Here is a 26634-nt window from a genome sequence, read left to right on the forward strand (position 1 = left end):
GGAGGAAGGGCACACAACAAAGGTGCCATAAATTCTGGCTTGATGGAGCCTGGGGCCTGCGAGGGGGGAGGAGATGATGGGGAAGGGGTGGATTGTTCGTGAATCTTGCGCTTAGGCTGCCGACCAAACCCCAGCGTTGCCGGCAAAGGCCCTCTGACTTCAACACAATCCAGAGAGGCCTGCTTGACGTTCCACTTTGAAAGAGGAGACAAATTGGAAACCCAGTTGCGACTGACTCAGCCCCACCGAAGACCAGAAAGGACTCCAACACTCAGATGCATGGCAGACTCCCCGCCCCCCCAAGCCCAGATACCTGGCGAGTGCCCAGCTTACACTGCATTACGATCTAACACAGGCCAGAGCTTCCTGGCTGGAGCTTGGACACTCGCCTACCGTATCCACTGTCCTTTCTCAATGGTCCATGCACGGATTACCTGCCGCAAACATTTTCGTCTCAGGATGGCTAGCCGGGATTCTTCTGACTCCCCAACCCCCCAACAGCTGTTAGAGGGGAGGCAGATGAATTTTAATATTAGCCTATGCCAAATATAATTAGGCGGGTTAATCTGCTGCGTGTAAAAGGAGAAAGAGATCGTGTGTGCATTCCAGGCCAAATGGTTTCTTGCACTACGTGCTGAGGCCCTCTTTGGGGAGGGTCTCAGAGACACGCTGATCTGCACGGCCCTCAGTGCTGGGGACAGGGGGGCATGAGTGGGGACACCCATTATTTCATGGACCCCTTTGTGTTACTGTTTGCATTTGACATAAGAGGAGACGGAGCTTAAAAAGCAAACTCAAGCCGTTTGGCTCCTGAAAAGGATCTCCTGCTTGCTAGTGCCTCTCAGCCCCACCCCTTGGCTGGAACTGCTTTTTCTCGACCTCTTGACCCTGCCACGCCCTCATGCGTGACCCCTGCCAAGGACCCTCTTTCTGTCTCTCTGACTCCTGCTCGTCCTTCAGGTGTTCCGCTTCAGCCCGCACCTCCCCTACCTCTGGGAAGCAGCTACCAGGCCCCTGGAGCATGCTGGGAGAGCCCAGACAGACCCTGCCACACCAGACCAAGTTCATCACCACCATCAACAGGAAATGAGAGTTGCAGACCCAGGATTTGAACCCAGTCAATGTAGAAACAGAAGAAGTAAAATCCCACCTGCCTGCCCCGGCCACTGGTCTCTCCACTTTGTCACACCACCATTGTGGACACCTGTCCCTGCCTGTCCCGCCACCGTTCTCCTGCTGATCACCACATCAGGGCCTCATCTGGGGGGCCACCGCTTTCTGTCTCAGCCCATGTGATTTAGGGGGCTGACCCCACTGTGGCTTCGGGAGAACACTCAGGACCCAAGCCCGGCTTCTCTTATCTTGCCCTGATGGCCACTGTGGCTGGTCCTAGATCAGCACCCAAGTTCATGGTCACATGAACAAGCTCTGTTTCGGTACCCCTCACTGGCATGGGCCCCTTTCGACTTAGAACCAGCAATGCGCTTCAAGGACATTTTCAAAATGAGGCACTTTTGTCACCAACCGGTGAAGACCGTGGTCTCTTTCCGTTCTGACTTCCCGCACTTCCTCGCTTCCCGTGGCACCAAAGCGGCATCTCTGGAATCCAGCTAGGGGGAGGTGGAGTCGCAGATGTATTTATTTAGGTTTAGTGGGATATATATAGTTCATGGTTACAAAAGAATCGTGTATTCTTTTTCTTAAAGAAAGCCCCCCAGGCCTGGATGAGCTTCAGGTCCCACAAACCTACGTCCAGCTTGGCCACGAAAGCGAGAATCAAACTTCTGAGGGAAGGATTGGGACTTGGCAGCTCTCCCCCTGGAGGCTGAGGTCCTGGGATGCGAGTGCCTAGCGCTGGGAGGTCGCCTTTGCCGCCTTCAGGGGAGGGGCTGACAGGGGGCGGAGGGAGGGGGACAGAGGCGGTGAGAGCGCGTGGATGGCGTACGTAGTCGGTGCTCCCCCACCCAGCCTGTCTCTTCCAGGAGAGTCCTACCCTAGGGTTTTTCAATTCCATGGGCCCAGGCGTAAGCGAGTGTGGGTAGAGTATCCAAAAGAACCAAACGAACCCTGAATTAACAACCCACCACTTAGCACCCCTGCTTTTCAGGAAGAACCACCACTAAAACGAATTTAACCCACGCAGGGCTCGCTAAGGTGGCGTCAGGCCGCTCCCACCCACGAGCGCCCACCCTTCTGGAGACCAGCCACGCCACCCCGGGTCTCTCCAGCATCCTGCCCCCACACCCCCCCAACAACCGGGCTGCATTTTATTGTAAGTAGGTTTCATTTAAGGGCCAGTTGTGGCTGAGGGGGAAGAAGATAGGGGAAAAAAGGGGGGGAATCCTTCCAACAAATAGCTCTCCAGCCTTTTTCCCTCATGAGAGCCTAAGGTTATGGCCACTCTACTCTGAGGTTCAAACAGAACTGAGACGAAACATCTGTTCAGGGGCGGGGGTGGGGGGGGGGACACGCCAGGAGAGGGACAGGGAAAGGGAAAAAAAGCCTTCTTTGGGCTAAAAATATGTCCCTTCCACTCTCCCCCGTCCCCGCCCAAGTTAAAACATGTGATGAAATACAACTTTTAAAATCTAACCCCGAGCTACTTGGAACTATGAAAGCCTCCTCGGTACGTGACACCAGTCAGAATTTCCACTGTTCACGCTGAGCTTTTATGAGGCGCAGACTTGAGAGGGACTCCTGTCACTGCCGACACCGGGCTTCTGGGGACTGCCGAGGAGTGGAGTCGGGCGAGCGGCAGCCAGCAGGACAGGCTCGGACGGAGGGGGAGGGGGATGAGGCAGCGGGTGTGGCCCACCTGGCCCCCACCCCCAGTGATGGGGGGGCGCCTCTCCAGTGAACTCTCCTCCCCCTCAGACTCCCGGGGGCCACCAACCAGCCCCTCCGGAGGACCAGCCTCGCCCAGCCGGCCCTCGGGGCCCTCGGCGCCCCGAGGAGGAGTTGGCTCTCTCTCTCCCAGCCACTCACTGAGCCCCAGACTCAGCCATCACCTGTCTGCTCAGCATCTCTACACGCATGTCCCACAGGCCTCTTGGTCCCAACACATCCAAAACCAAAACCGGTTGTCCCCTGTGAAAACCTCTGCTTCACAAGTGACACCAGCGTTTCCTTAGTTCTTTAAGCACAAATTCTAAGGTATACCCAGGACCCTGTTCTCTCCCTCACCCCCTGCCCCTCCTCACCCTGAGGCCTACCCTCTCCGCCCAACCCTGCGCTCCCACGCTGAGCCAGCACCACGGCCTCTCGCCAACACCACCGCATCGCTCCCGTTTTCCTTGCCTCTTCCTCCCCCCACGTGGCCCAGCCTTCCCGGCAGCCACAGCCATCTTGCTGCCACGGATTGGAATCTGGCGTTCCCCTACACGCGCCTCTCCAGGGCTTCTCTTTCAAAAGCAGCCTAAAGTCCCCAGTATCTGCCCCACCTGATTCCCCGAGTCACTTCCTGCCCCATGGGCCTCTCTGGTGCTCCCTGGACCCCAAGTCCACCTTGGGGTTTTGCTCGCTCCCCTGGCACATCCGCCCATGATAGGCGCCTTCCTGGAACCTGCATCTCAGCTAAAATGTCACCTCTTCAGAGAGGCCTCTTCCCATTCAACCCTTCACGGGTTTCACCCCTTTGCAGAACACCATTACCAGAAACCCGCATGCTCGTTCCCGGCTTTGCCTATCTACCGGCTGCCTCTGCCACCTGAACGCACTGACACCCACCTTGCTCGTGGCTGAGAACCCACGGCCCACCCAGCAGGGCCCCCGCCCCCCCGCCCCAGGAAGCAAGAGCTCAGTCAATACTCGACAAATGAGGAGGACTCCGAGGCCTGAGTTCCGTTCTCAGTCTGCTGGGTGACCTCGGGCAGGTCGTGTTCCCTCTCTGGCCTCAGCCCTCCAGCTGCAAATGAAGGGGACGAAAGGCCCCCCAGGGCTCCTCAGCTCAGGCGTCTTACACCTGGGTGTCACACCTGGGCCTCACACCTGGGCGTCTGGACAGACTGACTGGGGGCCTGCAGAGAACTCCCTGGGCCAGAGGGAGAGGGTCACCTGATTTGTGACTTCCTGGGATTCACTTCACTCTCCTAGTGGGGACTCACTGAGCACGTCCAGCATGCCAGGCCCTAGGCCATGCACCGGGCGTAGGAGACATTGAGAGACTCTAACAGGATTAGAGGCAGTTTGGAAACAGGCTGTTTGATCTGGACAAGTAAAGGATTATAACTGCTGGTTGGCCCCAGTCAAGGAAGGTGGACCCCGAAACCTCAAGAATCTCGACCGCTCACACATCCCGGGCACTTCCTCCAGGCCAGGGCAGCTCTCTGGGCGCATGGAGATGACCAGTCTTCACAGGAGCCCCAGGGAAAGAGGTGCTCTGACTGTCCCCAACGAGGAAACTGAAGCACAGAGAGGCTGAGTGGCTCGCCCAAGGTCACACAGTGAGTTGCAGGAAAGCCCGTCTGGAATGGGGTCTGACCCTCAAATCCCAGACAGTCAGGATAAAGGGGGGACTCTGCTGGACAGCAGGGTTCGGGGCCTGTGCACACTGGGACGGGCCCCCAGGTCTTAGTCCCAGCCCCACTGCAGGGCCAGCTGCTCCAGGCACAGCCGCCTTACAGGCTGGGGAGGCAAAGATGCCCCAGGCTCCGTGTGCCAGGCCCAACCCAGGCTGGGAGGTGGGAAGGAGAGGACAGGTTGGCTGGGTCCCCAGAGAAAGGGGCCACCTCGCTGGTGGCTCTGAGGGTTCCTTTGGGTTTTACGAAGTCAGCTTTCTGCAGAAGACATCACGTGGACTGTACCCTGCCTGTGCTCACCCCCAAGCAAAGAGGTCGGAAGACCAGAACTAGGCACTTTGGGAACCCTGGGGGTAGGGGGTCGGGGGTAGTGGGCAGAGGCAGGATCGAGCCAAGAGGCTGGGCAGGCAGCACACGGCAGAGGGGGCAACCCACTTTCCTCCTGGGGGGTACAGAGTAATCACTGTCACCCAAGCTGGGTCAAGAGGAGACCCCCAGACAGCTCAGAGAGGCATATGTCTGCCACGCAGGTCTGGCACCAACCATCACCTCAGGTCCCAAGCCACAGTCTGCCCGGCTGGAGTAAAACGCAGGGCTGAGCGTCCCTGTCCTCACACCCCGGCTGGCTCAGCAAGGAGAGAGGTCCACTCTCCACCTCCCCACCCCAGCCACGGGGCCGCCCCTGCCACGCCCAGCCAGCTCTGAGCTTGGGACTTTGGATGTTTACTTTGTTCTCACCACAGTTCAAAAGCAGCCCAGCAGCCCCGGCCCAGCACCAAGCCCGGCCTTAATCTCCAGGCCCGCACGCTCCCAGCCGGCTGGTTAAGGCGGTTCAGACGCTGGATTAGGGCTGGCTTTCCCTAACAACGCAGGAGCTAAAGCTGCCCTCTCCTGGGACGGCTAAAAGACTTCTTTTTATCTTCATGCCTCAGATGGCTTTTTTCCCCTCCCTTAAACAGCCCTCCAGTCCGCCAAGAGGCAATGAACTTGGCCAACAGGAAGACAAAGAAGAGATTCAGGATTTGAGCTTGCTCTCCCTTGGCCAGTGCGCAGAGGGGCGCCCCCAGCACCCCCATCCCCGGCCGGGTGGAGGCACCCCAGAGGCCAGCACTCATTGCACCTGCGCTCACCGGCCTAGTGGCGCGGTGGCCTGCCGGTCACAGCCACATCCCCCACCTGAGGTGGACACTCCGAGAGCCACGGCAGGTCACTGGGCCCAGCCTCACTCCTGGGCAGGCCGGCCGGGCACAGATCAGAGCAGCCACTCTTGCCGCTTTATTTACTTACTGTTTCCACTTTCTAATTCTGTCGTTAGTCTTTCATTTCACGAGGAATACATGATTACATTCTTGTCAAAGTCAGCACAGTAATTACAGGTAACACTGCAGTCCCCTGGGGCTATCTTTCCGCTTTTAGGCCCCTCCTCCCGTGTCCAGGACACTGCTGTCTGTCCAGGCCTCTGGCTCCACACTAACACACGTATGTGGTGTGTACACACACACACAGGAAATACAGAGTCCTGCCTGGTGCCGTGTTCACAGAAGAGGTCACACACTGTCTGTGACACACGGCCTCTTTCCGCAGCCTGCCCCGACTGCTCCACATTGTGTGCTCCTGGGAAGCTTCGCTGTGAAAAAAGGTGCGCAACAACTGGACCACCATGACCCAGCCCCCAAGTGGGAGGCTGACGCGGGCTGGTGACTCCCCACCCCTCCCCTGTCAATATCGGCCCGATGGGCCCAACCCCGTCTGTGACTGGCAAGGCGCCCAGGCTGCCTGGGAGGGATAGGGAGGTCAGCTGGACGCCACCAAGCCCAATCCCTGTCCCAGACCCTGGGGCATCTCATATTCACCCCCATCTGTCAGCCCAGGTGGGTACACGCCGACCCCACGGTAGTCCATCCTTCCTGAAAGGTGGTGCCTGCTTCCTCTGAGCACCCACCGGGTCCAGCTCCATGCCCCCCCACCCATCACGGCAGGGGGAGGGGCCCCGGGGTTGGCAGGGAGCCAGGTCGATGGGCTCCTAGGCCGGTGTCCCTTCTGCTTCACCATGTCTGGGCTCATGTCCTGAATGCAGACATGGAACCCAGCGACCCTCCCCATCAGAGGGGGCAGGCCATTTCCTGTCTGCATGTCAGGGCAGGGGGCAGAGAAGACACCTCATTTGAGGTCAGCTCCATGATTTCAGGCTGAGCCTCAGGGACAGAGGAGGACCTCACTTGAGACATTGCCCCTGGACTCAGTAGAGGATGGACAGCTAGAGGGAAGATGAAGAGATGCAGGGATGAAAACTGGATGGAGGGATGGACTGTGGGCGCTGGGTGATGGGGAAGGGCTGGCCAATGGCTGGGTGAGTGCTGGAGGGGCGGGGCATGCGTGGGTCAGTCTGGATTAGTGGGTGGGTGGATGATGGGATGGCCTTGGGCAGACAGATGAGTGGACAGGTGGGTGGACGGACAGGATAGTAAATGGATGATGGAGAGACGGGCGAACAGGAAAAGGAACTCGCTAGGAGGCTGCCCCGTGAAAGAGCAGACTAATGGACACATGCAGTAAGTGCTGGGCCCCAGGTGACCCACGTCTGGGGTCAGCTCGGCCCCCAGGGCTCCATCCTGCAGACCTTTACCTGACTCCCCGGATCTTCCTGGGGCCCCAAGTCCTGGCATCTGTCTGCAGGGTCAGGGGTGACCACTGGGGCAGGGGGGAGCACCCGCGTGCAGCCACCAGCTCCACAGGCAGACACGGGCGAAGAGAATACCCCACAGCCTGGACAAGGCTGCCTGCCCGTGGACTCCTCCTCCTTCACTGAGGACCTGCTCATACAGGAGCACACCTTACAGATACCGGGTCCCCTGCCTGCCTCCTGCCCAACTGAGAGACTCTCCTGAAACAGCGCTTCTCACGGGGCCCTGTGCACACACATCACCTGGGAGCCTACAAAAGGGAGACTGGACTCCTCGGGCCCGAGTTTCTGCCTTTGTAACAACTCTCAGGCCAGGTGTGGCTACGGTCCTCAGTGGCCCAGATGCCTCTCCAGAACCTGCTGGGACCGGCTGCTCTCCTGTCAAGGCCCCACAGGACCCCCAAGGCCGAGATTCTCCCCAGAGGCCCCTGGGCCCCAGCCCTCCCGCCAGCTGCCTGCCCCTCCCCAGCAGAGGGGGCCGCACTGTGGTCAGGCAGCCCCCATTCAGCAGGTCCCCTCCTCTGAGCCCGAGCAGAAAGTGGGAACGCCGCCCTGTTCAGCAAACACGGGCAGGTGTCGTCCGTTCTGTGCACCACCTGAGGGAGCCGTGCAGGCGAAGGCCCTTGTCCCCCTCCACAGATGCGGACAGAAAGGCCCGGAAAGGCCCTGTGGCTGGCCCGGGGCCAAGTGAGCCTGCCAGCAGTGGCCAGCCCTCTTGCCCCGCACCTTAATTCTCCCTACAACACGGCGCTCCCCCTTGAAGAAAGGTGGCGTGGCAGCTACTCGGAGGGAGATGAGGGCTGGTGGGGTCTATGAGCACACGCTCTCGGGTGCTCCGAGCGACTGAGCGGAGGGAGAGCTGGGGGATGCCACGGCTCCCTGAGGCAGCGCTGACTTCATGCCCGAGCCTGTGTGAGGGGCCTCCACGGCCACGTCCCACTGGCGGAGCTGGGGACACACTACCTGCCTAAGTCCCGCAGGTCACACGGAGCAGGACCGGGATGTGAGCCCAGGTGGCCTGGCCCCGCTCTGGGCCTGGACTGTGGAAGCCACGCTTGCCGCTCGCCCCAAAGCCCCACCCAGAGTCCCGTCCTCCGCCTGGCCTGCATTTTTCCAGCAGAGTACTCGGGGCGTGTGGTAGACCAGATGGCCCCTTCCCCACCCCAGGCCCCTGTGGGGAAAAAGTGATGGATTCTGGTACCTTCCAGGCGAAAGTCTTCCTCTTCCTCCTCGCTGAGTGTTTCTCGGAAAACCTCACCCACGAGCTCCTAGAGGAAGACAAGACAGGGACATTAAGGACGTATCGGGATCAGCTAGGCGCCTGGCACTGGGACAGAAAAGGTAGCATCGTGAACCTGGGCCCGGCTGGTCGAAAGGAAGCAGGGCCCCTGTTCTAATGGTTCTGACGGGAATGTAGGCCAATCAAGGCAGAGTCTGTCAGCCTAGAAGTCGCTGCCACACTGCTCTGTAGGAAGTACGTGTTCTCAGCCACCAGCCCACCACGAAGCACCACACTCCCCCCCCAGACAAAGACGGGATTAGACATCGTCCCTCACCCATCCCTCTGAGCGGACCCACGAGCCTGCCCGGGTGTGCACCCTTTCCCAGCAGAGGGTCCCAGGAGGGCTGTCGGGGCGGTTTGCAGAGAGTAGCTGGGGGGCTCTAGGGTGGGCTCCTCCACGTCTGTGCTCCGGCTTCAATCATGCCTCCCACGTCTCCCCCACACGCCCACCTCCCGTAACTGTCCCGACCCCTGCACGCCCCCTGCCCGGTCCCTTCGAGTGAGTGGAAGGTGTCTGGTATCTCATCTCAGAGGGCAGGGCAGCCCCCCGCACCCATCTGTTCAGGCTGCCACACCAGGCTGGCGGGCGGCGCCTGGCTGGTCCCCAGGCTGGGAAAGTTCTGGGGTGTCCACCAGGGTCCCCTCTGTCTGACCCCAGCCCCGCAGGACGACTCCAGACAAGAGGCTAAGACTTGTCAAACCATCTTCTGTATGTATTGGTTTTCTGCCAAGCAGAGTTCTGTGATCAAAAAAGATTATTTTAAACAAAGTTAAACAAGGTCCCCTCCCTGCAGGACTTACTATGGCAACGGACACCGAGCACCCAAACAATGTGGCAGCTTAGGCCACATTCCCGGAACCTCCCGGGACGTGGAGTTTTATGTCTCCGACGCACGACATGGGGTCTGTCTCCCGAGGAACCCACTTGGAGAACCGCTCCCCCGATGCGTTTCAGGGGATCCCACCGTTTTCTCTCTCCTGATGCCCAGTTCTCTCTCGTGAGGTGGCAACGCTTCTCAAACTGCGAAATGAAAAGCGATAAAAAAAAGCCCCAACTTGGCAGCTGTCACCAACTTCCCCTTTTGGAAAAAAAAAAAAGAAAAAAAAACCAAAACTGGAAAAGGAAAAGAAAAAGCCCCTCTCCTTGAAAATTCAGGGGGAGAAAGAATCCTGCACTTCAGATGCTTTAAAGAAAAACCAGGGTGGAAATGGGAGGGAGGGGCGAGGATGGGGGGTGGGACGGGATGGGAGTAATAGACAGAAAACTGTACTTGAAAAATAATTAAATAAAAAAATTGAAAAAAAAAGAAGAAAAACCAGGGCTCGCCTTGATTAACAAAACATAAAAAATCGAATTAAACATGTTTCAGTGCTTGGTGTAGTGGATTTCATCAACGGGACACAGCTGGGGGCGACGCTCCGTCCTGCTTTGTTTTAAAGATAAAGAGTTTGCGTCTGACGGGTCAGGGCTGGTCTTCTCTGCTCTCTTTCTTCTTTCCAGTCGCTCTGGGGCATCGCCCTTGCTCTTTCTCAGGGCAGTTAAAAGGTGGTCGCTCAGACCCCCACTGCCCTACGGACTTCAAAAGCAGGCCAGCTGATTCCCGAGCCAGGACGGCTTTGCTCCCCCCTCTGCCCATTGTCACAGTCTCCGAACACTTCCTGGGCTTGTAAACTGGCTGTTTGTGCTGACAGAGCCGGAGTTTGCAGGGAGCCAGGGACGGTGGCAGGAGAGGGAGGCGCTCAGGCGGCTCCAGGAGATGGTGGGGGCCCCAGCAGCCAATCAAAGCGGGTCTTTCATGCCAGAGCAAGACGGATGCCATCTCCATCCGCCAAAGGACGAGCAGGCAGTCCTTGCTCCCAGGACCCGGTGTCTATCTTCAAGGGAACCACAGACCGCTGCACACTGAGGCGGGCCAGAGAGTGGGCAGGGCTGGCAATGACCTCGGCCGCAGCCGACCTCGGCCACCACCCTGACCACCCCCGGCAATGCCAGCTGCCGGCGGGATCTCCAAGATGAAGATTTTGGAGTCTTCACACCTTTCTACTGGAACACGTGGAGGAGTTGAGACCCCAGGCATCACCAGCGACAAAGCAGCCATCTGGGACCCTGTGACAACGCCTCGCAGGGTGTATGATGCGTCTACAGTCGTGGCTCTGACGGCCGCCTTGATGCCCCCTGCGAAGGCTGTCTACTGGGAGGACCGAGCTCTGAAACATGTCACAGCAGAGCCCCGGCCAGCGCCGGGCGGGCCCTTCCTGCCAGGCTGCGCTCTGTCCCGTGTCAGCATGTGGTCTCTGACACACCGCAGACACAGTCGGGGACAAGCCAGGCGACCCAGGGCCCGTGCGGGGCAGGGTCTGTGGCCCCCAAGTGTTGACTCGCTGGGCCAGAGGCGACGTGGGATCTTGAGCCAGACTCAGGATCTGGTCCTGTCTCCATGGCCTCCTGCCCCGGACTGGGGCTGGCCCCTGCCTTCTCAGAACCTCAGTCTGCTTATCTATCAAACGGGCACAGTGACAAACCACAACTTCACTACTCCGACAGCTGACACTTCCCATGCATTTCTTAGGTGCCAGGCACCTTATATTGAGTTTTTTAATCATCCCAATGGCCCTGCTCTTTCCACAGCCCAAGGAATAAATGCTCATAATGATGATTTGCAAATTGTAAAGGGACAGGTAGAACTGTTATTAGGTTTGTTCCTACAGAGTGTCACCAACCCTCAACCCTCTATGAGACAGGAAATAATGCTGATGACAGCCACTCGCATCTCTGACCAGGCGCTCAGGGACCCTCCCCGGAACCTCTGTAGAAAGGCCCCCCACCAGCCCAGTGCTGAGACGAGGAGGAGGCTCCAGGAAGCCAAATGACTGGCTCTGGCTCCCCAACCAGTGAGGTGCAGAGCCCCGATTCACGCCAGTTCCAACGCCCTGCCTACACCTGTACAGTGAAATCAGGGCTCCTGTGGGCATGGGGACAGAGGTGGCCAAGAGCCTTCGCCCTTGCCAGGGACCAAGGATCACACTTTAAAAAGTGTAAGAAAACCAGCCGGGCCGGCGGCTCTTGTGGGTCCATGGCCAAGTCATCCCATCTGCCCGGAGGGTCTCAAGGGTCCTCACAGCCCTTCCCCACTAGGCGTGGGACGAGGCAGAGCCCTGCAGGAAGGCACTCGGACCCCTGACAGCAAGGAGCTGTACAGGAAGCCGAGCGAGTAGGGGGTGCCGGGGGTGCAGGGCATGGAACCGAAGCTGCTGAGACCGCAGTTCAAATTCCAGCTCCGCCTTGTTCGAGCCGGGCCACCTGGGTGAAGGGACCTCTCTCCACATGTGCACGGGACACACAGCGCAGACAAGGTCTCGGGCACAGGTGAGGGTTAAGCCACAGGAAGTCAAGTGCTTATTATATCTCCTCTTGTTGTCAGGCGGCCACCAGCACGTTGCTGGGACCCAAGGTGCCCCACAGACACCGGGACACCCCCCCCCCCCGCCTGGCACGCAGATCTCAGTCCCCCCCCACCTGGCACGCAGATCTCAGTGCTTTTCATTCCATCCTCTCGGCAACCCTTCGAGGCAGCACTGTTACTACCCCCACTGTACTGATGAGGAAACTCAGGCACCGAGGTGAAGGACTTCCCCAAAGTCACTTGGCTGGTGTCAGAGTCAGGACTGCAGGCAGGCTGTCTGGCTCCAGAGTACGCACCCTTCACCACTGCCCTATAGGAAGCCATCCCTGTGCCCACCGCCCCTCCCCACCGGGTCCCAGGCCCCCTCTCCTCCGGCGTCCAGGCCTCAGGCTCTGCTCCAAGTTCTCATCAAAGGCCTCTTGGTTCCCCAGATCCCCAGCCTCACCCAGCCTGAGGCCCAGCCGCCCCCCCACCCTGCCCGGGGATCAGGCTAGGTGGCCTCCTTTCTGCATCCCAGCGCTGGCCTCCTCCGCCCCACACGGGCCCCAGGCAGAGAGGCCCGCTCCCCGGGCGCCGCCTGTGCAGCCAGCCCCAGCCCCGAGTACTCAGCCAGCCCCAAGCCCAGAATTGCAGGCACAATGCCTTATAAGGCCTCGGGGACGGGAAACCACATCAAAGCAGGGCTTTGGGAGTGGGCCGGAGTTCAGTCGGGTTTTTCCTCTTTGTCTTTGCAACTTCATGCTCCTGAGCTTAGTATCGTCCCCGCCACCCACCCCAGCAGCTCTGTCAATCCTTCTGAGCTCTAAGAGCGGACAAACGTTGGGGCCACGGGTTTCAAAGGAAACTCCTGGCACCCACAAAACCCGTAGGACTAAGAGGTCCTGGGAGTGTGCAGGGCCGGGGCTGGTCGCTGGGGATGCGAAGGCTGGGAGGCAAAACCTGGCCGCCCTGAAGCCCTTCCATCCGAGCTGCCTGCCCTGGAACTGGCCCAGAAGTTCCTGGAGAGTTCTCTTCCCAGCATGCTGTGCAGAGCAGCCCGGCCCATGTCCTGGGGAGCCTGTGCCCGGCGGGCCGGCCCTGCTGAGAGCAAGCTGGGGCAGGAATACTACATTCCCAGAACGCACTGGACCCAAGGGATCCATCTCCCAGTTGGCTCTTCTGTAAAAGGGAGATTAAGTGTCAGAGAGACAGATTGCCGAGGGCAGTGTTGGGTACAAAGGCGGGGACACCAACTACAGCCCTCTGTCCTCCCCCTGTGGGCCCTACTTCACACGTGCTCAGAACATTCTCCCATTTGTCCCTATAAGAGCCCGCTGGGCCGAGGCCTTGGTGTCCACCCTGGGCCCACACTCCCACGTGAGCAGCAGGGAGGCACGTTCAAGTTCAGTGATGTTGAGGGCTACGCTGTCCCCAGGAACCCAGCATCAGAAGCAGGCACAGCGCTTGCCGGAGGAGACTGCCAGGTCTGTGTGGCAGAGCACGTGGAAGGGCTTTGAAAGAACCCGACAGACCCGTGGTGAACACCGACACGTGGCGCATGCACCACATGCAAGATGAAGTGTGTGTGATGCTCCGTGCACAGCTCAGGAAACATCACACACACCCCTGCACCACAAGATCACCCACGTGTGCGTGGCAGCCATGGTCCCCACAGGGGCAAGAGAGAACACAGGTGGTGGGAATGGGGTGATGAGGAGATGGATGACAGTCAGCTTTATCAGAACCATTCTAATTTTTAAAATCTCTGCTCCGCACGGCAGGCACATTGCCAAACTCTCCCACGACCCGGTGGGCTGGGGCTTCTCCCCAGGGACAATGAGGCTCAGAGAAGGTGGGTGCCTCGGTTTCCTCACCTGAGCGAGGAAACAGCACCGTGGGGGCTGGGTGGGGGAGAATGAGAGCCGGCGCGGGCGTTCTGCTCTGCACGCTGGCAGGCAGCCAGCGCGTCACAGACGAAGCGGCTACTGCTCCTCCCTGGCCCACCTTTCGAGCTCCCTCCCCACCCCGCCCCTCTCTTCCCTCCCACTGTGGGCCGGGATGCCCTGTCCCTGGTCCCAGGTGGGCCAAGCAGGGCCTCCACCTCCCCAAGAAGCCTCAAGGAACACCTCTAGCCAGCACCATCTGCACTCAGCTGCTCTTTGGCCTGGCCGCCGGTCCACCGTGCCTCCGCTCGCCTCGCCACTGACCCCACCGGCCCCTGACGTGGCATGCCACGGACCCGCCGCACCGCTGGCCAATCATGCCACACAGCAAGTGCTGATAACAGGACAGGCCACCAGGGCAGCCACAAGCCTCAGATCAGGGAGCAGCTGGGACAGCCCCTGCCAGCAGCTCCTGGCCTGGGGACAGGCCCCGGGTCTGCTCCAGCGCATGTGCCCTGCTGAACAGGGTGGCTGTGAGCCAGGCTGCTCGTGACAGACAGCACTACCATCTTTTGACCAAAGAACGGTGTCCCCACCAACCACGGGCCACCGCGCTGTGGGGAAAGGGGGTGCACCCCTGCCTGGGGTTCAGGCCAGCCCCACTGGGGGCTCCGTGCAGCCTGAAGCCCTGGGAAGCATGATTTACTTCTCAGCCTCCAGAATGCGAGGTTTGGCTTCTTGCTTCCTCTCACTAATGAGGTGGAACAAGCCCCTCTCGTTCCCACATCCCAGGGGCCCCGCGTTCCTGAGAGGCCTCGAGCACGGGAGTTGGCTGGAAGGGGTTGAGAGAAATCTCCAACTTTCCAATGCAAGGGGCCATTTCTGATTCCAGCTGGAGGGCGGGGGTGGAGGCAACAGCTTCTCTGGCCCAGGCTTCGCTGCTGCCCCCACAGCTACGCATGTGCACAGGCCGAATGGACCCCATGGCCAGAAACTGCCGGCCTCGTACCGCTGCTGGCTGTGCACGCGAGGAAGCCAGGGCACTGGCCGGACCCTTTTCTGTGGTCATGGAATGTAGGTGAGGCTTTGATTCCAAGGCCGGCGTGAGGCCAACTAGGCATGTCAGACAGGCTGTCGCTGGGACCAGGGGAGGACAGTGGCTCTCTGCTCCCCACCCCAACACCGCACACTAAGTCGAGTGGTTTCCACTCTCAGGCAAGCAATGGTCCACAACAACTATTCTTTGAAAAGGGACCTCCCCTGCCATTGCCACAGAGGGGTCCCCTGAGAACTCCATAGAGGTCTGGGTGACACCATGTGGTCAGTGCCCAAGGTCTGAGGAGGAGCCCGGGCCCGGAGGCAAGGAGGGGTTCACCACAGGGCTCCATCTATCCCACCTGCGCCTTGTCCTGCCCGCCTTGGTCGCCTGACTCACCCATCAGCCCTAGGAGGTCAGCAAGGGACTGAGCACCCCTTTCACGGAGGAAAAGACTGAGGCTCTGGGAGGGGAGGCAAGAGCACAGTGTGGTTGGGAGGGACCAAGGCCAGGGCTCCTGGGATACGACACCCAGTGTGTCCCAGGACGTCGGGGCCAGACCAGAGCCCTCGAGAGGTCCGTCCATGCAGGACGCCCAAGCCCCTCTGGGAGTTCCCCCCAGGAAAAAAAGTCATGCAAATAGAACTGCACGTTGATGCTTTTAGCGGACTTTGGGTGAAGAATCTCTCAGAGTACAGGTGGGGAAACAGACCTCAGGAAGGGACAGGACGTGCCAGGGTCACAAAGTCCAAGTGTAGCCGAGCCACTGTCAGGACCAGAACATCCAAACCAGGCTGCAAAGGACCAGACCCCACGAGGGGAAAAAACGAAAATGGGAGCCGCTCCGCTGCAGGGGAGCCGGGAGCCCGGAGCCCGCGCCAGCGCTCTGAGGAAGGTCCCCGGTTCTTTTCCGCGGGGCTGCTGCAGACCGCAGAGATTAGCTGCGGCTGAAACCCCCTGCGAGGGTGGCCCAGCCCTGGTCTGGGTGTCCCCACCCTCACCCTGGGGGTGCTGCCCCACCAGCAGCCCACACCTGTGAGGTTTCTCCAGAGGACTTCCCTAGGGCTTTGTCTGCAGGTGCAGCGGAACACAGCCCCCCATCCCCACCCCACCCCACTGTCCCCGGGAGGCCCTGAGTGACACCAGTGACTGCCTGGAGCAGGACAGCGAAAGCCCAGCTTCCTGGCCCCTGGGGGGCACCCTATCTGAGGTACGAGTTCTGCTCCAGAGCTCCTCGTAGGGTTAGACTGAAGCCCAGACTTTGCCTGAAACAGTACCTTACTTGCCTTCCACCCCGCTTACTCCCTGCCCCTCCCCTTTGGTCTCCCCTGGGAGCTCACCCTGTACCCATCACGGGCACACGACCCTCACCTCTCACCCAGGGCTCTGCTTCCGCAGCACCTGACACTGGATGGCTCTTTGCACAAACCCTCAGCCCTGGGAGGAAGCCTGACGAATTTGGTGAATTCAAAGGGAGCGGACAGGTGGGTGGACAGCAAGCTGGTTAGTCTCGGACAAAGGCATTGGCCACCCCAAAGCCAGTCCAGCTCGTGAGAGGCCAGGGACCCTCATGCTCGACTGGCAGGCCCACGGAGATGGACATTTTCTCCCACCCGCCACTCCCCCCACCAAGTAGCGGAAGCCCTTTCTGAGCCCTTCACCCCCCTGGGGACCTCACCCACTGAACAGCCGACATTCTCAGGGCCGCCTTCACAGGGCAGCTTCAGGGGGACTCGAGCGGAAGGGAAGCTCTTGGTCCCTCTCTTCACCTCCGCAGTGTGTACCCGTGACTTGGGCAGACACCCCCCGCCTCCCTGCCCCCAGCATCCATCCCTCCTCCTGGGAACACTTGGACCACCCCTAAAGGGCCCCCCTTCCTAAGCTCTCCAGACTTCACCAACAAAAACACAGGACCCTCGGTGCCATTTGCATCTCAGAGTCCATCCTTGTTTAGTATAAATATGTCCCATGCATGCAGTATTTGGAAAAGACTTCTGTAAAAACTGATATTTGCCTGAAATTCAGATTTAACTGGGTGTCCTGCACTTTCTCTGGAAGCCCTACCCCTCTGCCACTTCCATCCACGAAGTGGGGCCAGAGCTGATGTCTCCCCAGAACCCCAAGGGTGGATGCACATCCCAGGCTGATCTGTGACAGCTCTGCGCATCCCCAGCCAGAAGGCAGGGCCCAGGATCCAAGCCCGGCCTCTGAGAGGCAGCTTGGGATGTCAGTTCTCTTACCTGACATGAGTGAGATATGAAGGCGGGAGGAGTCTGACACTGAGAAGAACATTTTACCTCTTTATGGGGAGACTCCGTCTAAGAAAAGAGCCAATCCAGAGGAAAGCAGGTCCAGGGAGGGAGACAATGGAAAATATGTCCTGACCACACTGCAGGGGTGCCTGGATCAAACTATACCTGAAGCTAGTATTTCCCTGGACTTTTCAATTAAATGAACCACTGAACTGCCCGCTTTGTTTAAGCCAGTTTGAGCTTGTTTTCTGTTATGAACCGCTGAATGAGTCCTGCTTGGTCCAGCCTCCTCTCATCTCACCACCCCTGGCACAATGCTGGGCACCCCCTGGCACAACGCTGGGCACAGGGCCTGTGCTCAGAGAATATGCAGATGGCACATGTCTGCAACTTTAGTTTTTACTGTGGAAGGCAGCGTGGAACCATAGAAAAGTCTGGGCTTCGAGGTCAGACAGGCCCCACTCCCACCCCAACTCTGCCCCCCCCCCCGCCCCGTCCCAGCACCTCACACAACTGACTCGAGTCTCTCTGCGCCTCAGTCTCCTCGTGCGTAAAGCAAAGATACTAGCACTTGTGTCTGGGGTGCCCTCACAATCCTTCTGCCCAAATTGGGGCACTTTTGAGAGAGAAAGGGGACATATAAACAACCAGGCCAGGACGACAGGAGTGACCAGAACCGTCATGGGCAAAGGGGCCAGCAGAACCCACAACCCGCGCAGCTCCACCTGCCCTCACGGCGCACGCCTTCCACCCTGTGGCCCTGCCCACGTCACTCCCCGCGACTGTGCCCTCCTACCTCCTTCCCAATTCCTACTCCGGGCCTCAGCTGGAGAAGCCGTCCCAGGGCCCCAGGGCCCTTGTGGTCTGCCGGCTGCCTGCCCTGCCCACTGTGGTCCTTGGTACTCTGTATTGTCATGATTTATGGAGTGCCAGTGTCCCTGGCATGGTTGGACAAACTCAGGGGGGACAGGAACCAGACACTTCTTCCTCATCCCCGAAGGCCCTACAGCGCTGGCCCAGCATCTGGAGCAGACAGCAGCCAGAGAGGTAAGCTGGTGCCCCTCCTTTTCCTGCATTTTCTCTGTGTTGGTAAAAACATCCCGGGTGAGATGCGGAGCAGGGACCGTGAACCAGCAAGGAGGGGCCCAGCAGGGGTAGCACCACCTGACTCTGGGGACAGTGACCCCAGGAGGCCCCGCCCAGCTCAGCGGCCCCCAGGCGGCAGCGGCGTGCTGGCCTTCTGATGGCTTTCACTGATCTGGGGCCAACCTGCACTGGACGTGGGCCGGTGGTCTATTCCAGAATCCAGCCCTGGCTGCCGCTCAAAACACAAGCCCGGCGTCCCCCGCAGCCCCGGGCAGCTCCATCCTCCTCGCGGCCCAGTCACTGCTCAGAGTACAAATTGGACAGGTGCGCGGGGCCTCTCCAACCTGAGCCCGAGGCCGTGATGTCCCACACAGTCCAGGACATCCACACGTGAGCAGACAGCGTCCCCGTGGGCTGCTCAGCCCTGCCCCCCTGATTTCTTGGTTCGGCCGGCTCCCTGCCTGAGGTTGGCTAGATGGAACACTGAAGAACACTTTGCTCACACCCCACACAAGACGGCACACTGCCTGTTGTTTTCATAGGATCCCTCCCTGCTCTGCAGCCCCAGGGGGCTCCCGACTCCCAACCAACTCACACCCCTCCTTGGTCTTGCCGTACCTTCCCGGTCCTGCTCAGGGGACCCAAGGGGTTATGACAAGGGAAATCACTCGCTGGGGAGCCTCACGCGAGGCCTCGGTTTCCCCAAAGGCTTTCCTGCTACAACAGTCCCATGGGGTCAGTTCAGCCAGGCCATGACCTCTGTCCCTCTCCGGTCTCAGGCCACCCTGAAGGGCCACCATGCACTCACAGAGCCACGGACTGCCTGTCTCGGGAGCCTTCGTGCTGCAGCGCGCAGCAAGGTGACTCACGCCCCGCATCGCACTCGGGATCAGCCCCGCACCTCGCTCCCTGGCCCCGACGTCCAAACCCACACAGGACGCCACGGTGACCAGAGAACCATGCAGCTCAGACTCAGGAACAGCAAACCCGCCCCTGCTTGGAAGGAAAAGCACACACGTGCCCATGTGAGATGCCTGGGGAGAACCCCAGTGGCCCTCGCCTCACAACGAGTGCCTCAAACAATAACAACTATCGGGTTCACTTTCAGGAGGTGGCATGCTAACGGCCTTGAGCCCGCAGAGGGACCACCAGGGGCGCGGGGCCCAGATTCTGCCCCAGATGGCCTGGGGATGGGCCTCGGCTCCGTTGCCCAGCAGCTGTGTGATGCTGGGCAAGGCATTCGAGTTCCCTATGCCTCAGTTTCCTCCTTTGTAGCACAGGGAAATAACAGCCACCACCCAGAGTTGTCATGACGATTAAACTGGGTGGTATTTGCAAAGCACCGACAATGGTGCCTGGCTTGTCAGAAGCACTGTAGAAATGTTAGTGACATCAAGTAAAAGTACACGAAGATGTACTTGTAACAGAAGAGAAGGATGGCGACCCCTCCTTCCCCCAAAAGGGACGGCTGCTTGTGACTGCCTTCAGCATCTGCCGGTCGGACACGCAGGAGATGCGAATGCCCGTGGGCATTTCCACTTCTGCCATCGGGCCCCCCTACCTGACCTGTGCCAGGGTTGACAGGTTCTGGCGCTGGACCACGGGAACAGAAACTGCCGTTCCACAGGTGAACTAACCACTATGGGACGCTTGTTGGGACCGGGAAGACACCCAGAGCACCCCAGAGCCCGCACAGAGTGGGTGCTATTTCAGATGAGCACACACGCAGCGGGCAGAAGCACCCTGGAGACTCAAAGGGCGGGAGGGCTCCTGGGCACATTCATTCGGTTGCCATTCAGAGGCGACGCAACTGTGGACACAACGGGCCGGGCATGCCTGTGGCGCATGGAAGTGTCTCCATAAACAGTAGCTGTCCCCGCTGTTGCTCCAGCTGCTGGTATTTTGACTACCACTGCAGATTCCAGAGAGAACTGTCATTGGAGAGAAGAGGAAGAAACCGAGGCAGACACACTGTGCAGCCTGGTGGGCTGAGGCTGTGTGGGGGCTGAGGCACAAGAGGGAGATGGGAGCTGCCGGGCGGGGGGGGCAGCATAAAGAGGGGGGAGGCCCTGCCGGAGCAGAAGCCTGGCGGCTGGATGTTGGAGGCAGCAGGGCCTCGGAGAGCCAGCTCCCCAGGTCTCAGAAGTCAGGCCAGCTTTCAGTTCCCGGCATCCCAGCCCCAAGTCCCCTACCGGGCCTGCTGCCCAGGGTGCTCACATCCTTCCAGGGCCCGAGATGTGCGTCCAAAGCAGCTTCATCTCCTCCGACTCGGGCCCAGGATTCCTTGGCCAGCCGGGACCACGTCTCCCTGAGGCTGACACGGCCCAGCTGCTGAGGCGCCTCCTCCCGCTCTCCCCTCCCCACCAAGGCTCCACCAGCTCCTGAGCAGATGACCCTGAAGCTGCCAGGGTCCTAGCCCCGGGCCCCAGTCCCATACTGGGTACCAGTGCCAGCAAGGGACATTGGCCACCTCTGTTGGGCCCTCAGCACCAGAATGGTGACCGGCACCACGTGCTCCAAATCTGATTCTAATGACAGGTTTCCCCGCCCTGGAGCAAACCCCTGGGAAGGCCAAGTTTGGAGGGAAAAGGACTAAATAGGAAGGCTCTCTGTTCTCCAAGGCAGCAGGTCCTGAGTGTAGCAGCATGCTTGGCCCTTCGGGGAAACCAGGGGGACATGCCCCTGCAGCACCCCACGGCAGTTCTCTTCCTCAGGCGGCTCTGCGCAGCCAGCCGCAGACACCCGGGCCAGGCCGCCATCTGGGACCCTAGGTCTGGGTGCCTGGGGCTTGTTCCCACCTACAGATGACAGCCGAGAGTCCTCAGGGACCCTGGGGTTGCAGGATGGGGCTGCAGTACCAGGGGCCACTGCTGTCCTCAGGTAGGGACAGTCTCAGCAGGGCCACCGTAGATGGAGCAGACCCCTTGTCTGTCCACAAAGGCCCAAGAAGAGAAACCAACCGGCCCCCGTCGTGACCAATGACCACGTGCCTGTGACCTAGGGTCCCTTAGAAGTGGGCTGACCACTGTAACTGCTGACACTTGCCACCTGCCTACTTTGTGCCAACGCTGTCTCCACTTGTCTTTCTTCATCCCTTCGCAACATCCCTGCTAGTATTGTGCCCATTTTACAGGTGGGAAAACAGGCTGAACCATGATGTAAGCGCTGCCTCTGCAAAGTGGCAACAATTCCAGGGTCTGTGGGCAAGAAGAGAGACCCCTCGGCCCACCATGGGGCCCCCAGTGTGTTCACACCCTTTGCTGGTGCCTTCCCACACGGACTCTGGGCTCAGCCATGTGACCTGCCCCGGACAATGGGACCAGAGCAAATGCAATTCAACAGAGACTTGATAAGCCGCTTGGGTGTTCCACTTCCTCTCTGGGACGCATGTCACTGATGGGAAATGCCTGGGCTGGCCTGCTGGAGGGAGGTGACCTGCTCACGAAGGACTCAGCGTGTCTTGGCCAATTCTGTCCCAGACCAGGCAGCTGCCAGGCAGCCTGCCGACCGTCCTCAGAAGCGTGAGCAAGCCCAATCCAGGTCGGCCCGGCCGGGCCCGGCCCCGATCAGTAAAAATGCTCAACCACTCTGTAGGTGCGTGACAAATAATGAACCGATGGCTGTTTCGAGTCACTGAGCCCTGGAGTGGCTTGGGACACAGCAACAGCCAGCCTGAGGTACACACGTACATATAAAACATAGCTGGACACACGCAGACATGTGCACACAAGTACATACACTGTCTCCACGGCTCGTTCTCCTCTGCCGCAGGGAAGGCTGCTGGGACGCGCAGGGTGAACGGCAACGCTGCCTGGGCGGGGGACCCACTGAAGTCAACACATCGCTCTCCACGCGGGGCTGCCAGCGACCTCTGCCCAGACCTCTGACAACACCCACAAAGGGACTAAGCGTGGCTGGAGTGGTGACCCCAGCCCCTGTCACAGCTTTGCACTGTGTCCCTTAAGTAAGACCGTGTCCTGCTCTGTACCACTATCTTCCACACATGTGAGGCGACGCGCTAATGTGTGCTAGGGGCAGGTCATCTTTCTTCCATGCAAGCCGACGCTTTGCTACACCTCTGTGTGGTTCTCTGTGGTTGTGATCACGTAGCCCCCGTACCTTGTGGTTTTATTGCTGCTGCTTCTGACCCCCACTTCATCACCGCTCTGAGGCTGTGGGTTGGCTGGTTCAGCCGGTCACCCCTGTGGGTGGCACCTGCGTCTCTGTGTGCCTGCCAGAAGAGGGAGGCTGGCCTGGAGCCCCCAAAACAGCTTATTCTGTGTCGGGGACCTTGGCAGGCATGGCCAGAAGGCCAGGCTCAGCTGAGCCCCTGGGTCTCCCTCCATTCTGTCTCGGAGCCTCCCTCTGTCCCTGTGACCTCTCCTCCGGTCTCCCCCACCAGGAGAGCTTGGGGTTCTCCAAAGCACAGGAGCAGAAGCTGCCAGGCCTCCTTAGGGATTTTTTCCAGAGCCTTCTAATGGGCAAAGCAGTTCCTGGACCTGCCCAGATTCTACGTAGGGAATAAACTGTACCTCTCAGCAGGAGGGTGACAAAGACGACGCAGCCGCTTCACCACAACCTCTGACCTCCTACGCGCAGCCCACCCAGCCCAACACCCGCTCGGCGGCGGCAGCACAGCCTGAGGAGGGACAGAAACGCACCTCCAACCCTCACGCACAGCAGGCCCGGGAAGGGCCCGCAGCACACAGACTGATGTGCGCTCCCTACACACATGTGCGGTCCCACCAGGTCCGCAGGCAGTTCTGGGGTGAACGCCCAGGTGAAGGCAGCAGCAGCAGCTCCGGACCCCAGAATCCCTGCTGCCGCCCAGATGCCACGAGGCCCTGACCAGAGTGATGGTGCGAGCTGACCGAGGAACGGCACGCTGTTCCCCTCGATACGCATACACAGGGAAGGTGTGAGGCCACCGCATGCTCTGCGAAGACCTCAGCCTGGAAGTGGCCACCAGAAAGACCGAGCCTCTTCCGGGCCATGGGAGGCGGCGGGTCTCCCCCAGGACAGAGCAGAATCTCATCTTGACGAGCGCTCGGGGCAGAGGCCCGGGGGACTGCTGCAGGGACGGCAGCCCTGGGAGGGCCCTTAATCATTTAGCTAAAATCACAATCGAGGCATAATTAGCAGACAGCTCCAAAGGCACGATCTGAGGCCGGTCGGCTCTAATGGACTAATTAGCGGAGACATCCTTGGGCGGGGCAATGCACTCTGGCCTTCTTAGAGACATCCCAGAGAGCCCGCAGATCAGAACGGGCATTGGGTCCAGAAGCCGCCTTCCTCCAAGCTGGGCAGAGAGACAAATGCATTACTGGGCAAGAGAGGCACCTTACAGCCCCCTGCCACACCACCCCGCCCTCCCCAGATTCCGCACCTTGAGCCCCTCAGGCTCACAGCCTAGGAGGAGAATTGCAAAACAGCCCGACATCACCCTGGATCAGAAGAACAGGCCACCGGCCCTGTGGACGCCCGCAAAGTATCCAGAGCCACGAACCGACCCCAGAAAGTGGGAGCCGGGTGTTTGGCCCACTCTCCTGACCCAGTTGCTCAGAGCGAGTAGCGGGGACCCCTCACGGCACGGAGGACTCGATATCTTGTGGAGGAACAGGCAGAAGACAAAACCAAATCTGTGTCTTTGAGAGGCCCTGGAGGCCTCCGGCGTGAGCGTAGGTACACACCGAAACGTGGCACACGGGCCGAGGGAACGCGAGACACAGCGCCCGAGACTGCGACGGCCTCGAACCCTGCAGACCAGGCTGGGACGCTGGTCACCAAACGCACAGAACTCTGAGTTCTACTGCGACCCTGCATTCGGGATTCATGGCGCAGCGCAGGACAGTCAAGGCTCTGGGACCTCCTGCGACAAAGAGGCTTGTGGACTGGGCGATCTATTGTTCTCCGAACGCGTGTGAGTGCAGGCTCTCTTCTCCCCCGGAATTCCAGGTGGGAATCTACTTTATTGGGGAAATGCTGTCCCACGCAAAGCTGTACGCCAGCGTGGGGCGGGTGTCACAAGCTACAATCCTACAGGCGGAGGGGCCGGTGTCTGCATCAGAAGCATTGAGACACTTCCACCCCCATGAAGAAACAGGCTCTCTCTCCTTCTTAAAACAAAGAACCATCTTGGCTCATCTCCCCTCCCCACCCCTGCTCCCCTAATCTTTAAGAGAACGTTTTTCTAGGAGAGAAACACAAATATTTATTTAAAAGAAACCTCTCTCTGTAGGAAAACACGCATACTAACAGTGATGAAGGTAGATGAAGAGAAAAACAGGACCGGTGGGTGCCGGGGACTCAGAGAGGCAGGATGGGGCCAGGGGACACACACCCTGTCCGAAGGCCCCGCCTCATTCAGCTCCGGGTGACCGCCACCAGGCGGGCGGAGGTGCCGTTCCCAGCTTTCCGATCTTCAAAAAGAAGCCAGAAATAGGGACTCCTAAGTGACTATCCCCCGTTTTTAAACGTTGGTTCCATTTTTTTTTAAAAAATGAAGGGGTCAAAGAAACCATTCCTGGGGGCTAGATTTGGGCCACCAATTTGCAACCTCTGCCCAAAGGAAGAGAGTGACCTGCTCATTCTCCGGTGTCCCAGGCTTGTCTGACCAGGGAGCCCTTGAGACCCAGCGCTGGCGGGTTCGGTGCTGTCCCTGAGGTCACTCGGCACACGCAGACCTGCTCACCCTCCCACACATGCAGCCTTGGTCTCTGCATAGGCCCCGCCCCGAGCCCTGGGCCCTCTCCTCTCCTTGGGCACAGGCGGGAAGGGGTGAGCTAGGAGCCTGGCACACGGTGGGATCCCAGGGGGGCCAGGCCATCAGCGGGGCCCATCATAGTGGCATAACACTAAGGTGCCTTCCGGAAACGGGCTCTGTTCTCGAACCAGAATTAAAAACAAAAACCCGCCTGGAAAGACCTACAAAGAAAGGCACCGAGCACGGGAGGGGGACAGACAGAATGCCTGTGCGCAGAGGCAGGACGGCAGGATGGCATCAGAGAGGACCCCTGACAGAGAGCCCATGTGACCTGCGGCCAGGACTTGCTTTCGTCTTTACTGGTCTTTACAGCTGAGGCCCAGGGGTATAAAGGGACTTCTGCAGAGGGACACGGCAGCACCTGTGTCCCCAGAGACACACCCAGCCCCTAACAAGAGGAGGCGTCATGGAAGCAAGTGACCCGGACACAGCCAGTGCCGCAGTCAGGCTGGCTCCAAGTGGCCCAGGAGGACCGAGCCTGCAGGAGGCCTCCAGGGCTTCTCAGAACCACAAGACGCTGGTCTCACGTGTTTCTCAGAATGGGCACCACAGCCACAGCAGGGTGAGGAGACAGGACCCTGAGCGTGAGTCTCTCTGCCTAGGACAACTCTGCTCATGTGGGAAAACAGGCAAAAGTTTCTGGAACATGGAGCTGGACAGGACCAGCAGAGGAAGTCGGCAGAAAAGGAGGCGCAGGCACCAGGAGCCCCTCTGCACGGGGCACAGGGACGCACGTGGGGGCTGGGACAGTGTGGGTCGTTGTGGGGAGGTGGCTGCCCAGATGGGACTACATTTCCCAGCACCCCTTGCACCACGGGGGCCCGTGGGATTACACACACCCAGGGATCCCAGGGGGGCCAGGTAGGGTTTTCCCGTTCTCTGATTCCCCTCCCATCGTCTGGAAGCAGGAAGCTCGGACACCCTGGTAGAGGAACAAGCTGGAAGATGGAAGGAGCAGGGCCACTGCATCCCCCCACGGGCAGCGGCCGCCTTCCAGCCAGGTAAGACACCTGCATCGGACTGGTGCGCGGGCGGTGAACAGACCTCCCGTGTGCAGAGCCGCCGGAGCCTCAGGGGTCATTTGCTGTCACAGCTAGGGGTACCCCACCCCAATCAGGAGGCGGGAGAAAGAAAAACGCCGAGAAACAAATCCTCACCAGGGGGCAGCTCGGGCAAAAGCGATGCATCTCATCGGGAAGCCCCCCCCAGAGAGGTCGGCCGGAAGCCCCCTGGGTGCTCCGTTATGCCTCCTACCTCGATCAAGAATGAGTTATAAAAATTTATTTTGGAAAAATGCCCCGGGTGTATTCTGCCCACTCACCCAACGAGCTCCTGGGAGGCGTGAGGGCCAGTGAGCATCAACTTTGAACCAAAAGGTTGGAGCAGGTCAAGGAGCTAGCCACCCCCCTGGGGAGGCACTCAGGGTCTCCCAGAAGCCAGGGATGCACTTGGAAGCCAGAAAGAACCCACAGGCTGGCCACAGGGGGCGGGGGGGTTCCTCAACCTTGGCACTAGAGACGGAGGGCGGGGTGGGGGGCATCCCAGGCACCATGGCTATTTAGCAGCACCCCTGGCCCCTACCCCCACCCCCGCCGTTCCCAGCAGCAGCACCCGCCCCCAGGCTGCGACAGCTGCTGTTCCCTGCACCCGTCGGGAAGCACTGCTCTACAGGCTGCACCCAAGGGTGCCTGCACCCAAAGGGAGGCCTGGTGTTTCTTTCCAGGTCTCCCACCCTCGCATATCTGGGTT

The 26634-nt window shown here is 59.7% G+C and overlaps 1 protein-coding gene across 2 annotated transcripts in view; it reads right to left on the minus strand.

The window, feature by feature from the left end:
- The window catches only part of NKD1 (NKD inhibitor of Wnt signaling pathway 1), a 62409-nt gene that overhangs the window by 16458 nt on the left and 19317 nt on the right, over window positions 1-26634 (minus strand). For both annotated transcript variants that reach the window (XM_037066350.1, XM_037066349.1), the window contains exon 4: window positions 8402-8468. In XM_037066350.1, the coding sequence (XP_036922245.1) occupies window positions 8402-8468 (67 nt within the window). The remainder of the gene's footprint in view (window positions 1-8401; window positions 8469-26634) is intronic.

The sequence above is a fragment of the Sturnira hondurensis genome, unplaced genomic scaffold (genome assembly GCF_014824575.4).
Source record: "Sturnira hondurensis isolate 20B ecotype Veracruz unplaced genomic scaffold, ASM1482457v3 Scaffold0016617, whole genome shotgun sequence".
Taxonomy (NCBI): Eukaryota; Metazoa; Chordata; class Mammalia; order Chiroptera; family Phyllostomidae; genus Sturnira; species Sturnira hondurensis.